Source organism: Solanum verrucosum, unplaced genomic scaffold (assembly GCF_900185275.1).
Source record: "Solanum verrucosum unplaced genomic scaffold, falcon-dt-bn FXZP01000196.1, whole genome shotgun sequence".
Classification (NCBI taxonomy): Eukaryota; Viridiplantae; Streptophyta; class Magnoliopsida; order Solanales; family Solanaceae; genus Solanum; species Solanum verrucosum.
Genome location: NW_026020420.1, coordinates 1,041,487 through 1,058,291, shown reverse-complemented (window position 1 = coordinate 1,058,291; position 16,805 = coordinate 1,041,487). Strand labels below are relative to the sequence as shown.

At 35.2% G+C, this 16,805-nt stretch overlaps 3 protein-coding genes across 4 annotated transcripts in view; 1 reads left to right on the top strand and 2 right to left on the bottom strand.

Annotated features, from left to right (window-relative positions):
* LOC125841059 (actin-66) overlaps positions 1-16,805 on the bottom strand; it is a 101,104-nt gene that overhangs the window by 40,841 nt on the left and 43,458 nt on the right. The gene's annotated exons all lie outside the window — the stretch shown is intronic.
* LOC125841067 (uncharacterized) lies at positions 699-1,524 on the top strand. The gene has a single exon (XM_049520074.1). The coding sequence runs from the start codon at positions 828-830 to the stop codon at positions 1,242-1,244; it is 417 nt and encodes a 138-aa protein (XP_049376031.1). The 5' UTR covers positions 699-827; the 3' UTR covers positions 1,245-1,524.
* Positions 3,950-14,829, bottom strand: LOC125841052 (uncharacterized). 2 transcript variants are annotated; one of them, XM_049520055.1, is made up of 10 exons: positions 14,239-14,829; positions 12,397-12,537; positions 11,685-12,065; positions 7,559-7,663; positions 6,333-6,473; positions 5,321-5,524; positions 4,821-4,913; positions 4,544-4,655; positions 4,372-4,458; positions 3,950-4,084 (listed from the first exon to the last, which is right to left on the bottom strand). In XM_049520055.1, the coding sequence occupies exons 1-9, from the start codon at positions 14,725-14,727 to the stop codon at positions 4,415-4,417; spliced, it is 1,710 nt and encodes a 569-aa protein (XP_049376012.1). In that variant the 5' UTR covers positions 14,728-14,829; the 3' UTR covers positions 3,950-4,084; positions 4,372-4,414. The 2 variants fall into 2 exon arrangements, with proteins under 2 accessions (XP_049376012.1, XP_049376011.1); XM_049520054.1 differs by lacking the exon at positions 3,950-4,084 and having other exon boundaries at positions 4,100-4,458.

Sequence of the window (16,805 nt, the reverse complement as noted above, 5' to 3'; positions counted from 1 at the left end):
GTGGGGTTTTTGAAAAGATTGAATCTTTATGATTTATTGTACTGATAAGTTTCATTTTCAATTTTTTTGTCATCCTGTTTGAGTTTGAATGTAAAAAAAGGTACTGTATGTTTTTATCTTGTGTTGTTGATGTTCTTGATTTGGTTTTTATAGATATGGATGAGGTTATGTTGTGTTTTGTTGTACTGAAAAGTTACATTAGATTTTTTGTCATCCTGTTTGAGTTTGAATGTAAAAAGCTACTGTGTGTTTCTGTCTTGTGTTGTTGATGTTCTTGATTTGATTTTTATAGATATGGCTGAAAGTATCTGTGTTTATTGTTGTCTGATGAATGTTGGATATGGGAAAGTTGTGTTTTGAACTAATCTTTAAGAAAAAAAATTATTTTTTGTTGTTGCATATTTTGTCCTGAATCTTCCAAAGCCCACTGGATTTAGTTTGTTTAAGCTCTAGTATTTGTATAGTTTATGACTGATTCGTGTTTCGTTTGAATCGTTATCTGTATTTCTTGTCCTGGTATGAACAATGGTCAAGTTGAAACACATAGTTTTGTTTGTTTGTGAAGAAAATTTCTTAAATTTTTGTTTGTATTTATTTGATATCAGTTTAAGTTCTGAGGATAGACTCAATCAAAGATAACATTTTTATATTTACTGTTCATGTTGATATTTGATCCTTAAAATTGTGAGGTTCTGTCTAACTCTAATCTGCTGTTTTCATATAATTTATAGGATTTTTCTATTTTTTGGAGTGTCACATACTGGTTTAAGGCTTCTGAGATTTGGATTTATTGAAGTTGTCACCAGCAGAATTTCGAGCTTTGTACAATGGGTAGAGGAAGAGGAAAGGGAAAGAAGCAATCTGTTCGTGAGGATCTCGGAAGTGGTGAAGAAGAGAAGATACCAATCCGGAGAAGGGGAAGACCACTGAAGCCATCAAAGGATGAAATAGGGGAAGAAGAAGAAGAAGAAGAAGCAATGAAAGTGAAAGAAGAAGAAAATGACAGTGAGAATACAAAAGGTTCTGTCTTTAATAAAGATGTCAAGAACCAAGGTGTTGTGAATGGAAAGAAGAGGAAGAGAACTTCACAAGTCAAGGAAGTAGATTCGACGAAAGTGGAAAATGGTGTTGGGAACAAAACTAACTCTAATGAGTTAATAAAGTCGGTTGGATTTAGACAAAACGGGAGTAGGAGGAAAAACAAGCCTAGGCGAGCTGCTGAAGTTGGCGTTGAATGCAGATGAACAGCTCTTTGCTATTGAGGACTGATTCTATACTGATCTATATCTGCTTTTCATTTTACCCCTTGTTATTGTTTCTTGTTTTTTTGAAATTTAGCTAAAACTTTGTGAAGAACTGAATTTTGTTCAAATTCTAGTAGACTTCAATGTGCTGCTGCTGCTAATCACTTAGCAGGTTCCCTTGTTTTGCATATGTCATGGAAAACTAAGCAATATTTTCCCGTGTACTCTAATCTTTGTCGCCTTTGATTTTATATGTATGATGCCCTTCTTTGGTTTTGAATCTGTATTATGTTTTCTTTGAGATGTATTAATCGAATGGCAAATACTTTAGAAACATGACTTAGCTCTTGTGTAGTTACTTCAACTGTCAACGGAACAACTCCTACTGACCGGCTAAGATGGTGAGTGAAGCTACATGAAGGCTCAATGTTGCTCTGCTGAATGGAGGGAACATGCTCATTGGAGGTTAGAGTCAGTATCATACTCTCATTTGCTTTGTTTTGACTGATTTAATCCTTTGACACATCTAATTATTCGTTTAAAACGGTCTAACAAGATGAAATGTGGATGTTGCTTTATACTTCTGAAATCTGTCAATTAAGGATCTTGATTTGGTTTACACCTTACATGAAAGCACTTGAACTTGTGGATTTAAAGTTCTTCTCAGTATATGTATAGTCAAAATCGTTTGAGGGACGAATATTTGTGAGACAAGTGATATCATGTTGATCTTTCTCTCTTTGAGATATGGCTCCTTTCTGCATTTAGACATTTCACATCTTGCCTTCTTTAGTGTTTATCACTCGTCTTTGTTTCTCAGCTCATCGGATATGGCATGTGATATCGTGTTATTTCTGTTATTTTTTGTGTGGTGATTTTGCATAACTGGAAAAAGGTAGTCTGAAGACACAATGCATCTTGCTTCTTACATGTTCAATGCAGTATACTAGCTTATACTAGTACTATTTCGATTTCTTCTGAATAATAAGAAATTTCTGAAGGAAACTGGTCCTTGTGTACTTAAGAAGATGCCAAAGGGGATTTAATTTGTTTGCCTGTTTATGTTGCCATTTTTTTGCACGTGTGCTGAGAGTCTTTCGGAAACAGTCTCTCCACCTCTACGAAGTAGGGGTAAGGTCTGCGTACACTCTACCTTCCTCAGACCCCACTTGTGGGATTACCCCCACGAAGTAGGTTTTCAAGATGATTAAGATGTTCTCATTACAGATAGTTGGTTTAATACCAAAGAATTTATGCAAACTCACCAATAAAGACACTCATTCATGAATGATCATCTTTTGTGAAGGTTTGTCTTTATCATCTAAGGTTGTGGTGGGGTACTACATGAAGTCTTGGGTTCGAATCTTGAAAAAAAAGTCGCGTTTGGTGGGAGATCTCTTTCTCTTAAAGTAAAATTTTTTGGAACGAATTAGAATTAGTGGAGCCTCAAAACATTCTGGTACTAAAGATCATGAAATTCAAGTCCAAAAGTAGGTAGGTATTGCCACCAAGTATGAAAAAAGGGCAGCATGGTGTACGAAACAGGGGTATGATGTAGATAGTCAACTAGACACAAACATCAATAATTGATTTCAGGGCTTGAATCCGTAATGCATAAATAGCAGAGACAATTTTAGTGCTGCTTCATACTACAGGAACATCAAAGTGGGAAACAAAATAAATTTTTAAAAAAGTTGTCTTTAAGTAGATGTGACCTTTCATTAAAGGAAAGTCACGTTTTTTTAATGAAACAATTTCTTCAAAGATATAATATTGTCAAATCAATAGTTTAAATAAGTTTCATTAACTGTGAAATATTGAAGCTTTGGGACCCCAGCACCAGTTTCACTTTTTTCCCAAACTATATTTACTAAGTAAGATTCTTTTGTTTGTTCAAAAAAGATATTTAGAACATAATTTGAAAGATCGTTTCGGTCTCTACTTTCATGGGATAGTGATAAGGTTTGCGTACATTTTACCTTTCCTAAATCCTATATGTGAAATTTCACTGGATATGTTGTTGTAATCTGAAAGGTTAAAATCAAATAAAGATAGGGATCATATACTATTGAATTTAAGATTATTCCAAAGGAACAAATGCCTTTTCTTTTGTTTGTGTGAAAACATTCAATCCTGTTTGTCTAAAAGGTAACAATATTACAGACAGGATAATTCCTTGGTTGGGATAATGGATAATAGAATTAATCTATTGATTCTTTATGTCCATAAAGGTCTACCAAATTGAGTAATATAGCGTAGAAGGATAGTCAGTTGAACACTTTTTGTTGGATATTTATACTCTATACATAAAAATATAAGTTAATGAATGTCCTCCGTGAATTTTCTAACTTCACCACCATGGTCTATATTTTGTTTCTATGAACATGTGAATCTTCATTGAATTTGATACAAGAAAATGGAACAAGATGTTGGATATTGTCCCATGGGTAATATGGTTTTCCACAAAATGATGTTCCTTGACTTTTTAAGTCTTTGATTCCAAATGGATGGTGATACGTAACATAGTGCATATAACATGTTAACAGATACTAAGCTAGAATTTTGATTTATGAGTTTCGAATTCTAAAAAGGATCTTTTAAACACGAGATCACAAATACAAAATTTGAGTCAAAGCTACTGAGCTCTATTGAACCCGTAAATAGAATTGAAGCTCTGCCCGTGTCAAAGAGTTTTTAGCTGCTAAGCAAAAACCAATCACCAATTCTATGAAATACTGTTCTCTAATTTACCCAGCAAGGTATTCTGCATCTCTTATTTGTATACAGGAACCCAGACAAAGCAAATAACAACAGATTAATCCTCAGCTAAAGTTCGGAACCTAGTAAGACGAACGAAGAAAAAGGGGAAACTGGAAACTATAAATATTTTGACTTCCATATTAGTACAAGACAGTTCAATTTCGAAAAAAAATGTAACACGGTTTCAAGTCATGATGCATTCTGGTTATAAACTGCACAAGAGTTTTAGAGGGTAACTTGTCTGTAAGCTGCATGGCCAAATATTGCGATACCATCAAACTCTCGGCTGCTTTCAGCACCAACAAAAATGGTAGGGAGGAACCTGTGGCGGATGAAACTGAAATCTACAACGGAAGGGGAGAATTACCAATACCATCCTTACTACATTTGCTGAAACATCGTGCAGAACACTATTCGCCTTGAAGACAGTATAGTTGCCGTATATTTCCTGAAGCTGTCAAATATTGGCAGAACAGGGGTTGAGAACAAAAGGTTCAAGCAGAAATATCAAGAAATGAGATATAAACTGTCACCATTACCATATAACCAGTCTTTAAAGCACACATGGAGAGCAGCTGCTACTTCCCGCTTCCGGCTCTCGTCAAGGTCGATGTCCTTCAAACTATTCTTAGTCTCCTCCAAGTTCTTGAGCTGAAAGGGTAAACAAGTATGAAATATGGTTTTCCAAAAGTTTGATGATTCAACCAAAAATATTGAACATGTATGGGCTATACTATATAAAGGGAAGATCAATAATCATAGTCGCACAAAATGTGACGCAAAATGATACAAGTTTAAGTTGGAGTTTTAACGCACATTTCTCTGCTGGGATGCCAAATAAGCTTCCGGTAAGGGGAATGGATTATCTTTTGTGGACCCAGATTGCTGCCCTTCAAACCAGTTTGGAATCTGTGACCATTAGAGACGTACATGTTAGCATCTAAAAGGAATCCAGTGAAGAAAAAGAATTGTTTTACCAACAGATCTTGAGCAGATATTCCATTAGCAAATAATAGAGCTCAGCTATAGACACTTTCCAGAACTGAAGACATTAGGAAAAAGAATGGGTACTAAGGGTGTGCTTGGTATGAAGGAAAATATCCTCTATGAAAATAAGTGGGTTTTTACTCATTTTCTTGTTTCAGTACATAAGCAAAAAATGTTGTCCTAAAAACATTTATATATAATTTAGAAAAATATTTTAACAACAGATCGGAAAACATTCTCTGGAAATTGTTTTCCTCCATACTGAACACATCATAAGTGATTGATTAGTTAGAACTCTAAGGTCCTTGTTCCTACTTCTATAGACATACCAAAAAGTTAGTGAACTGATCAGGGTCCACAGGACTAGCAGACTCCGTTTGAACTTCAGACACACCAGCAGGATGTGACAGTGAATCATGTGGGTCAACGACACCAAGTGCTACAGGTGCATCCCATCTATTGATGGTTGGGTCAACACCAACTTGCTTCAGGTGTTCCTCCAGTAGCGAGTAAAAAGTATTGTATGGAGCCACCTGAAAAATCAACAAAAAAAGATGGAGGGGGGAAGTCAAAAATTTCCCCAGAAAAAGAAGACGAACATCATATATATACTGTCTATCCAGCACGATTAAATGAAGAAAATACTACAAAATAGAATGCACATTATTAGGAAATGCAGAATACCTTCACTTCTTATATCCAATTAACATTATAAAAGGAATGTATTACCAAGCCCTAGTCAACGTAGCAAAACATTTAGTTCATAATTGACAAACTATTCTAAGAAGAAAAGAAAGCCACCAAGTGGCAAGCAATCTTGACAGAATAAACATTACTACAAAGAGAATGCACTACTTCTTAAGAAGCACGAGGTATTTCACAGCATATATGATGGATACAAATTACATAGCCACTGGAAAACAATATGCCAGTCAATTAAGTGATATAAACTACACCAACAATCCCATTTATCACATGAAAAAAAGTACACCAAGAGTCCCAAAACCCAAAAGTTACATATCTAGCACTCAATTGCACCAAGAGTACCAACTAAAGTTTACTTAGTTTATCAAACTTCTCAATTGCACTGAAAATTGTCCATCCTATAAACTTAGCACCCTCTTATCTTCATTGTGTGTATTCAATGAAGGGCTTTGAGAAAGATAAATAAGGAAAAGGGTAAAAGCTGAATGAATAATTTCACTTCTAAAGCCATATGAGATTGCAATGACATTTGATGCAGAGTGATAATGGCAAACCATGCATGTATGAGTCAAATAAGGATTTTGGAGATCCAAGGAGTAAGCTGAACTTTTGATCAGCAGCACAAAAGTGACATACTTGCAATTTATGGTTATCACCAACAAGAAGTGGTGTTTGGTTAACTCCCAAGAAGAATATGCATTCACGACAATTGGCAATACAAATACGTTTAGCTGCTGCAATCACGTGAACACGTTCACAGTGCTCAATTCTGACAGCCTGTAAAAGAAATTATACAATTAAAGGTCAAATCAAATAATTAATTTAGAGGATCAAACAGACGATGGTAAATCATTTGTAAAATGGATCAATTAATACAAAACTAGTGGCAACCTGTAGTTCATGTGTTATGTGGTAAACCCTGATGTAAATAAAATAATTGTTTGAGCAACTCCATTTCAAAAAATAGCTCGAGGAACTCTCTACTTTTTATGCCATTATATTTTGAAATCAAAATAGTCTTTCTAGTAGCAGTAGAAAGCAGCAAATATCAGTTTCATAAAGCATAAGTTTCTTCCTTATCATCTTCGGAGTCCATGCAAATATTGGTCACCTTTTTGTGTACAGCATTTAAGCCATAACTATAGAAGAAAATCAATATCAATTATTCCACCAAATATGCCTCAGTTCTATATAAATTGGAGTTGGCTATATGAATCCTATGTACTCATTCAGCTCCTTTCGTGGCCACGTTGTTTTAGTACCAAGTAATTTGTCTTTATATTGCCAAGTAACATGAAGAGTCTAAATACCATCCAGAATCACAAAGTTCAAAATGCTTACATAACTGTAGCTGATGCCAGCACAGCCTAAGTGAAATTTTCAAATCAAACAGCCCCAACAGGATCAAATCTTAGATAAAACCAAATTTCAGATACAAATAAGCTCAACCTTTAACAGTAATGATTTTCCTACAAAAGATATTGTTTCCCCATCTCCCGACAATTCAGATTTTCAAGTTCAGAAGCCTGCAAATCTTTGTCTCCAAGTACATGAGATGAATAATGTGCAAATGCTAGATTATGTATGTTTTGAAGATGGCATTTGGCCAAACATGTACCTTTAACTAGATTGTGCCTTGAAATTGCTAAACAGCAAAGCCCCATACTAAGGTACGGTGCAGGCTGTTTTTGAGAAGCAAAGAAATAAGAACACATTTCATTCATATATAGTACATGAGACATCTACAATAAGTAACAGGTAATGTGGAATTAAATTTACGTCATACTAGAATTTCTACAATTTCACTACTAACCGACCCTTGAGAAGAAACAAGCAAAATCTCCCTAAAGGTTAGTACCTACCTTGCCTACAGCTCCAAGGACAATAGTTGCATCAGAGCATCCATATACTGTCGCATATTTCAAAGGAGCTAAAATATAAATGACTGATTCATGGCAATTGATAACCTGCCAAAAAGAAAAAGGACTCAATATCAAGAATCCTGTAGGAAGTTTGTTTCACCAAATTTAAATCTGTCCGGCCAATAATTTGTCGGGGCACACGGTAAATCAAGACAAATCGAAAGAACAAATCTCATTCATTAATACCACTTCTAAAAGAAAAGTGAATTCTAACAGTGCAAAATCATCTCATGCATAATCCAAAATTCTAAGCGCCCAACTTTAAGGACTTGAAAAGCTCTTGGAAGTTGAGAGTATTAAGATATTCAAAGACAAACATATCAGCATGCTACAGAAAAGGTGCAAACAAACTGATCAACAAGTTGCAAGTAATGGACATGTCCTTCTCCCAGACAAGACTAGCTTTCAATTAGACACTATAGAGAACCTTATTCTGACCACTTATCCAATATTGCTTCCTTTCATTTTCACATTCTTCTGGAATACTCTTTAATCGTAGTCTCAGACACTCTTGAGAACTCGCCTATACTATGAATCTATGACGAACAAATTTCTAGAGTCCTTGACTCTCCTTGACCAAATGTGTGATTATGCTTTAAAGCTGTCAGTAAATATATAAAGGAACGGTCAGAATTCAAGAGATTTGGTTGTTCACATCAATAGGTTAGAGACTAAACAGACACAACACAGAGGCAATAATAAAACCACATAAGTTCATAAAATCCTCTTTAACGAATTCTGCAAGAGACGAGGTTTCACAAAAGATGATGCAACGTGATAAATTCTCCTTGCTAATAACTTTAAAGTCTTACCACTTATTAAAAAAAGTTAACCTAAAATCTTACAATCTTGACTCCCATTATTAATGAAACTACACTTTAATTGATCAAAAATGTCTTACCATCTCGACATATATAGCATAGCCAATGTCAATATAGTAACTCTATGATTTAAGTGAGTTGGAACAGACATAATACTGCTATAACCGTCTAAATCGTATTATATCAACAGTTTTGCATAAAAAGATGCTCCATTCTACATTCATAGATTTGCATCCTTCCTATATAAATAAAATTATGACCATAAAATCTCCTCAACACGATCGCAAAGAACCTAAGTTGAGTTTGAAAGTCAGTTTCCACAATCAACAGTTTTGCATGTAAAGATGATCCATTCAAAAATTTGTAGAATTACATTCCTTTCTATATATATAAAATTATGACCATAAAAACTCCACACGATCATAAGAACCTAAGTTGAGTTTAAAAATCAGTTGGGACAATTATGTAGTGATATTTGCCCACCACTTACCAGAGTTTAGATGAGCACTTATTAAACTGAGAAAAAACTACAATAAAATGGTTAGAATTCCAAAAGCGTAAAGGCATTAAAAGAAGTTTGACCACATTGTCAATCTCTGAAATAATTTGGCACAGAGTGAGTTTCATAACATAAAAAGAAGCCTGCCTATACACAACATGTAAATGTCAATTTACATCCAACTTCTTCCATAAATGGTGTGGTATAGGCCTATAGTTCATCATGCAATGCCATATTATCCATGTCCTGCATCTAGAACCATTTTTTTAAAGGTAAAACATGCATCTAGAACTTCAATTTACATGTTCCAAACCAAATGTTCTTTCCAGTGACATCATTCAAATATCACAACAGATACGATCGGAAGTGTCGAGCAAAATTTTGACCTAAGAAGGGGGGAAGGTTATACCATGAGCAGCCTATAAGTTATCTTCATATTTTACATAATTATATTGCCTAGTTGGTACTTCTCTCTAACATTTCTTACTTAAGAGAAAAAAATTGTCATTCATACTTCAAATATGCAAAACTTTTCTTCTTCATTTTTAAAACCTTCTCGTGTACTACTTCATTGTCCTTTATGCTATGGTGTATTTCGTACTCATTTGGAATACACGAATCATGTACAAATTACTCACTATCGTTCGAGCAAAATACCATCCTACGTTCTCCTATATATAATCCAATACTTTTTTGCCGGGAAATCCGCCATCAGCTCAGCATGCGAGCTCACAAAGAAATGATAGTGTTGTTATTGTAACACCTCCCAGATTTAAGCTCAAAGGACATGTAAGGCTACACCAACATGAAATAAATCTAGGAGGTGTTTCAATAACAATGCTATCATTTCTTTGTGAACTTGCATGTTGTGGGGCTGCAAGTTGATCTCATGGCCGATTTCTCGGAAAAAAAGCACCGAATGCATATACAAGAGAATGTAGGATGGCATATTGCTCGGACGATAATGGGTGAGTAATTTGTACATGATTCGTGAATTCCAAATGAGTATGAAATATTTCATAGCATAAAAGGCAATGAAGTAGTACAGGAGAAGGTATTAAATATGAAGGAGAGAAGTTTGCATTATGCATATTGTATGAAATGGTAATTTTATTCTCTGGAGTAAGAAATGATAGACAGAAGTATCAACTATTCAATATAACTATGTAAAATGTGAAGATAATTTATAGGTTGCTAATGGTATAACCTCCCCCTTCATTTATAGACAAGTCTAATTGTATTTATGAAATTGTACACCTAAATTCCTTCCACGAGCTATTAGATCTGCCTCATCCCCTTTTAGCATCTTCACTCACCATGGTTTCACACCTATTAACAGTACATTGGGAGGTCGGCGCAGGATATGATCAAACCATTTCAAGCGACCTTCTCTCATTTTATCCTCAATATGTAATACTTGCACCTTCTGGTGAATGTCATCATTATTTATCTCATCTTTTATTGTTTGACCAAACATCCATCTTAGCATCGCATCTCGACAACACTCATCCAGTGGATATGGTGTACTATAGTGGCCCAACATTCATACCATATAACAATTCAGCCCTAATAATTGTTTTACCAAACTTACTTTTCACTTTGGTAGACATCTATCTATCCCATAACACCCCAGTAGCACCTCCATTTCACCCATCCAGTTTTAATTCTATCAGCAACATCTTTATCTATCATTCCCTTTTCCGTGGAACAACGAGCCTAAATATCTGAATTGTTTGTACTTAGGCACAACAATCATGTCTAGTCTCACCACAACTTCACTCTTCTCATGTTGACTAAACTTGTAGTACATATTTTCAGTCTTAACATCTACTTATCCTAAATTCGTTTCCCATATATCACATGTCGAATATCTGAATTACCACATAGGGGGCTTTAAGTGAGCAACCATTATTTTCTGCATACATAGTTCCACCATACTTCAAGTCAAATTCAGATTTAGAAGCTATTTATAATATATTGCTATTTTAACATCCAGTGCCAGCAACCTATGTTTTATTGTCCCACTAAATATCGTATAAATGTTAAATATGCTTCAGGTATTTTACAAAACTGCATCTTACGTTCAGGATTCAACAAGTTCAACAGTTTCTGCTTTATCCACACACGCACAAAAAAAAAAAAAAAAAGAGAAGCAAGATATGCTTTCAGCCTACTCATTACACTGCACACTCCAAATTACAGAGCAGCAGCTTCTGAGGATGGTGTATCTATTGATGGTTCTACACTGCAATCATCACAAATAACGAGTTACTAGTTGTCAATAACTTCACAATGGGTGCAACAGCATGCTAACTATTTCTAGGGAGAACACTGTTCAGACTCTACCAAACCGTGAGCAAGTTTATTCTGATACAATTTAAAGACTACAGAAAACGTATTACAGTCAAATGACCTAGAGGAGCACACCCAGCATAAGCCCATTCCTGCAGACCCCTTCCAACTGATGTCATTAAGATCTTGTAGAACACTAAGAAAGCTTAGCACACACAACGCCAATGGGACCCTCCAATAAGTCTATTGGAGGCTCTGTATTGATGGAATCTCATCATCCATACATAACGAATTCCCGGTCTCCTTTCGAAGGAGAGATCTTCACATTCCTAATCTGATCAGATTGGATGGCTTGAAAAAAGACCCATTTACAAAAGCTCCATAGAATCCTAAGATGAATCATTCAACTCACATTTCCCAGAAAAAGAACACACATCACAAAGTTGGAAGTTACCTTTACAGAGGAGCCTTTAATATCATTTGGCAGCCTTACATATGATGATTTAGAAATTCCTTCAATGGAACTTGGACCTCTAGGACCTGGTGAACTCTTAACTGAACTTGCAGAGATATCAGCCATTGGCACATCCTGATCAGAGGCACTAGTTGGTCCATTTTCCTTTGCTGAAGCCCTCTCGGTTATTCGTGTCAAAGCAGAGGCTATATTTTCTACAAGCCAGTCATGTACTTGAGCTGCAGGAACAGGAACAGCAGGCATCTCTGGATCTGAATTGGCAAAAAATGGGGCATTCTGACTCAATGGGATTCTCTCAGATCCCTTTTCACCAAAATAGATTAGGAAGCCAAGATGCTCCAATTTCTCCATAGACAAGACCTATGTGTCAAGCAACTAGATTAGCTTCTCAGCATACCTTTAAGCCAAATCTGTATGAAAACAAAAAGGGCACAAAATGGATGCATATAGAGGGTCTGTCATTAGGCATCCTCATTAGTCAAGTAACAAGTGTTCTAGCACGTTTCAGTTTCTTGTGCACTATCTTAGTACATTTGTGTGAGTAAAATTTTTATTTGCAAAAAGAATACATATTGAGTAGCATGTCTCGTGAAGTTCACATGAATCAAATTTGACTAAATTTGGTAGGCAACTATCCTAAACATATAAAACAACAACAATGGAAGTATAGCACAGTATTGAATCCACAAACCAGTGATTCTTCACCATCTCCTTCCACTGACTCTGCCAAAAGAGACAGAATGTTTCCCAAGTGTTTCTGTAAATAGGATAATTGATGAGCCTCTTCATCAGCCTGTGATGGCATAGACCGACGACTATTGCTGCGCACAAGCTGCAATTTCAAAACAAATCTTTTGGATAATACATTACAGAAGAACATGAGAAATTGACAATTAAATTATAATCCATTAACAGCAACAAACAACACATGCTCAGTGAAATTGTTAAAACTGAAACTAATTGTCAGTGATGAATAGTTAATTGAGATTCAACATAATAAATCTTGATTTCAACAAACCATGACCTGTGAAAAATTGCTGAACCAGTAAGATCGAAAAACTTTTATTGATCAGACAGTTCCAGTTTTTTTCCAAAATAAAAAAGGAAAAAGAGGTGTCAAAAAGTATGTACAAAATTTCTAGTCATCCTCAAGCTCAAGCTCGATCAGCTATCAACACAATAAGTTATACCAAAAAGACAAATGAAAGATCTTTAAATGCTTTCTACATCATTCTTTTCTTTTCTTTTTTGAACAGGTAACGCAAGTTTCTACATCATTCTCACTATTCTGAAACAATTTACCATTTCTTTCGTCCAACAAAACCAAAATTCAGCCTTCCAACTTTCATATGCCTTTAACTGTTAATGGAGCGATTCCACTGCCACAAGGCTCCAGTCCGAGTGCCTCAGGTAAAGGGAATTGTAGACAGCCTTACCTCCTCATTCGAGAGATTGGTGCCTTGGAATTCTGGTCACCCTAAATGCAGAGGGCTTCTCCATTGCTCCAAGGCCCGCCTTCATACATTTGACTCTTATGGTTACTTATAATCTTTGATTAAGATAGTTAATTACCATCTTGGATCCCCAAAAAATACCATCAGATTTTAGAAGTATTACTTATAAATTATTACATTATACAGTATTCTGATAATTGATTATAATACAGAAGCTATTTTCACCTAAATTCTCATCATACTCTGCACTTGTAGAAATAAAAAAGATAAAAGTTTTCTAGATAGCATCATGGAAAAGGTAATACTTTGATTAGATAAATAAGATGACAAGATCTTAAAATCAATAACAGAGAGACAGGAGGGGCTTGTCAAAAGGAAAAATAAAAGAAGGATTAGTAAACTAAACACTATTAAGATCTGTAATGGACTCGATAATAGACAAATAATGCAGTTGAAATACTTTGGTTAATCCAAGTTCATCTGGTCCCTGCTTCTGAACTAAAAGTTAAAGATTCAACTGCTAGAACATTCTCGTCCTTAAAACTAAGCACCATGTCGATCAGTTCTAAAGATAGCTGAAGAAGAAACAGTGATTTTATCACACAAATGAACCAGGCTTTGGAATCAAATATTCAAAGTGCCTCCAGAAACTACTCAAATAATACACTGGAGGAGCATGGGAGGTAATTCAATGAATTACTAGCATACATTATTGCACAGCTTCAAAGTTACCATCACAAAACAAGGAATAATGAACTAATATAATGCCTTTTCCTGATAAAGCAACCTCCATCGGAAGTTAGAATCAAAAGACCCCAAACTTATTCAACTGAACTTGGCACCAAGCATAGAAACTTCATTCTCAAATTCCGACTCAACCCGGTAAAACAATTCAATTCCAGCTTCATTACATGTTTAAAACCTACTTATTAAAGAAAGCATCTTTAAGAACAAAAGAGTATCCAATAACTAATTATCACCTAAAACACTAAAATACAAATGATAAATCCATTCACTTCCCAATTCGAATATACAGAATCATAAAATAGAATCGCATTTACAAAACACAGATGCCTAACCTGCAACGGCGAAAGAGCCGATAAGAAACCGTCGAATGCAGAAGTAGAAGGCCAAACATCAGCTACTGCAGCGGAATCCTTATGTCCTTTAGGAAGCAACCTTTTATAACTCTGAATGTACAAAAACATCATCAAATCAAACACGTTTACACCAATGGAACCGATCTCTGACGGCTTAGCAGTGACGCTGGGATCAGAATCGGAATGAAGAACCGATGCGATTGTCTCAATGACAAGACGAGCATGGTCATGAGAGATCTGAAATGCTTCAGCAATTGCTTCAAAATTAACTCGATGTGTCGATCCAGATGATAAGGATAAGAGCTTATCACGAATTGGAATAAGAGTTTGGGCTCCATCGGTGAAGATAAGTTTAGGGATAGGGAGAAGTCCGTGTTCGAAAGGTTCTCTTCGCGGATGTATGTAAACAGGTGGAGTGGACGCCGTTGACGGCGTCGATGGCGGTGGTTGTTCGTCGGATTCCGGCATGGCTTTGTGAGTGAATTGACGGAAAATGAGGTTGAGAAAATGGGAGAGATCAAATGTCACTGAAAGAGGAATAATTTACCCGGTTCGGGTTCACTTACGGGCCAGATCCAGCCTGACCCGGCCTAATAACCATAAACTCTACTGCTAATAATTATTATTAAAACAAATTAATCAAATTAAAGTAAATATTTTTTGTTTTTTTGTATCATTATATTAATTGAAAAGATAAAAATATTTAGTGTCTCACTTGTTTGGAGTTAATGAAGATTTGAATTTAAGTCTTAAAATCATTCAATGCTATTTATTCAACTATTCCCTACGTTCAATAATAGTTGTCTACTATATTATTTTGAAATGTCTAATTTTACACTTTGTTCCTAATTTACCTTTACAATTAATTATAATCATTTTTCTATTATATTTTTCAAGACATTAGATTTATTATATTTAAATTGTGATATAGTAAAATTACTCTTTTATTTATAGTTTCTTAAGAAATGTGTAAAGTCAACCGTGGACAAGTATTGTTGGACAGAGAGAATATTAAATAAATGTTTAAACAACAAATGATACAATGCTTGATATATTAATTTAGATACATAAAGTATTTTATTTATTAACTACTCCCTCCGTCCCATTTTATGTGGCAACATTTGATCGGGCACGGAGTTTAAGAAATAAATGAAGACTTTGAAATGTTTACCAAATTGCCCTTTTAAAAAGTAGACTCAATTTCTCTCTCCTCATAAATGTATTGGAGTATTATTTTAAGATTAAGTGGGACCAACAAGGATAAAAAAGGAATTGTACCTTTAAATACTTTCCTTATAAGGAAATGTGACATTCTTTTTGGGACTGACCAAAAAGGAAATGTTGCCACATAAAATGGGACAGAGGGAGTAATATATTTTATTAGCTTAGTGATCTTATCCTCTTATATTACCCTTATGTAGAAATGAGACTTAAAAAGGACCAACACTGCATTATTTGATTGTACTAAACGCAGTACTAATTGTACATTTTACAAAGGACCAACACTGCATCTTTGCATTGTACTAATGGTAGTACTAATTGTACATCAATAAATAAAGACACTTTCTCTAGAACTTTCTTGTTATATCTGACCAATTTCTAACCCTAATTTCTCTCCTCCTTCCTAAAGTCGCACTATTCTCTCAACTCTTCCTTCTACTTCTGATCTCTTCAATGGCGAATCCGTCTGCTCCTTAGTTTTTCATGTTTGTCTACACACTTTAAATCTCTCTCTAAAGCTTTGCTGAAGATCTCTGTTTGTTTCGGACGAGCTGCGCAGGTACTTCTTCATGCTTTAAGTTTCTGTCCTCCTTGGTAAAGTCGATGTATTCAGTCAACTCTTCCTTCTACTTCTCACCTCTTCAATGGCGAATCCATCTGCTGCTTAGTGTTTTCTGTTTGTCTACAGAGTTAAAATCTGTCTGTCAAGCTTTCTTGAAGATTTCTCTTTGTTTCGGACGACCTGCGCAGGTATTTCTTCATGGTTTATGCGAAATTTACATGTTTGCTCCATCATTTGCTCTTTTTCCCATTCCTAATTTGTCTTCTGTTTTGCTCTTTCTCCGATTCCTAATTTGTCTTCTGTCGACCATATTAAGCCATATTATACTCTATGTATGTGCTGCAAACTTCTGCTCAACAATTGCATGTATTTGTCTATTGCACTATCTTCACCATCGAACCACCACAGTCCCTACTTGGTCATAACAATTTTACATTAAATTTGTCAATATGTAGTTGACACTGGTGATAATTGTTAAAGTCTCTGTTAATTAAGGTACATTTGTGTTGATAAATTCGACCTGCATATTTACAGATAAAGTCGACAGAGAGACGCATGTGAAAATAAAATGTTTGAGAAATATTTGGGACAAGTAGATACATTGTTTGTTGCAAAAATCTATTATAGAAGATGAAATTGTTACATCTTTTGTACTTACTGTGTGTCAATATTCGCTATGCTTAACATGATGGGAATGTATTACCTGGTCTACATTGTTCTTCTCATGTTAGCCGCTTCAATTGATTCCATGAATAGGTTAGAC

Excerpts from the sequence above, each read along its gene's own strand:
- LOC125841067 (XM_049520074.1), top strand. The coding sequence starts at position 828 with ATGGGTAGAGGAAGAGGAAAGGGAAAGAAGCAATCTGTTCGTGAGGAT.
- LOC125841052 (XM_049520055.1), bottom strand. The coding sequence starts at position 14,727 with ATGCCGGAATCCGACGAACAACCACCGCCATCGACGCCGTCAACGGCG. Across the intron at positions 6,474-7,558 it reads TCCTTGGAGCTGTAGGCAAG|GCTGTCAGAATTGAGCACTG; the intron begins GTAGGTACTAAC and ends TTTCTTTTACAG. Across the intron at positions 4,656-4,820 it reads TGGCATCCCAGCAGAGAAAT|CTCAAGAACTTGGAGGAGAC; the intron begins GTGCGTTAAAAC and ends TTACCCTTTCAG.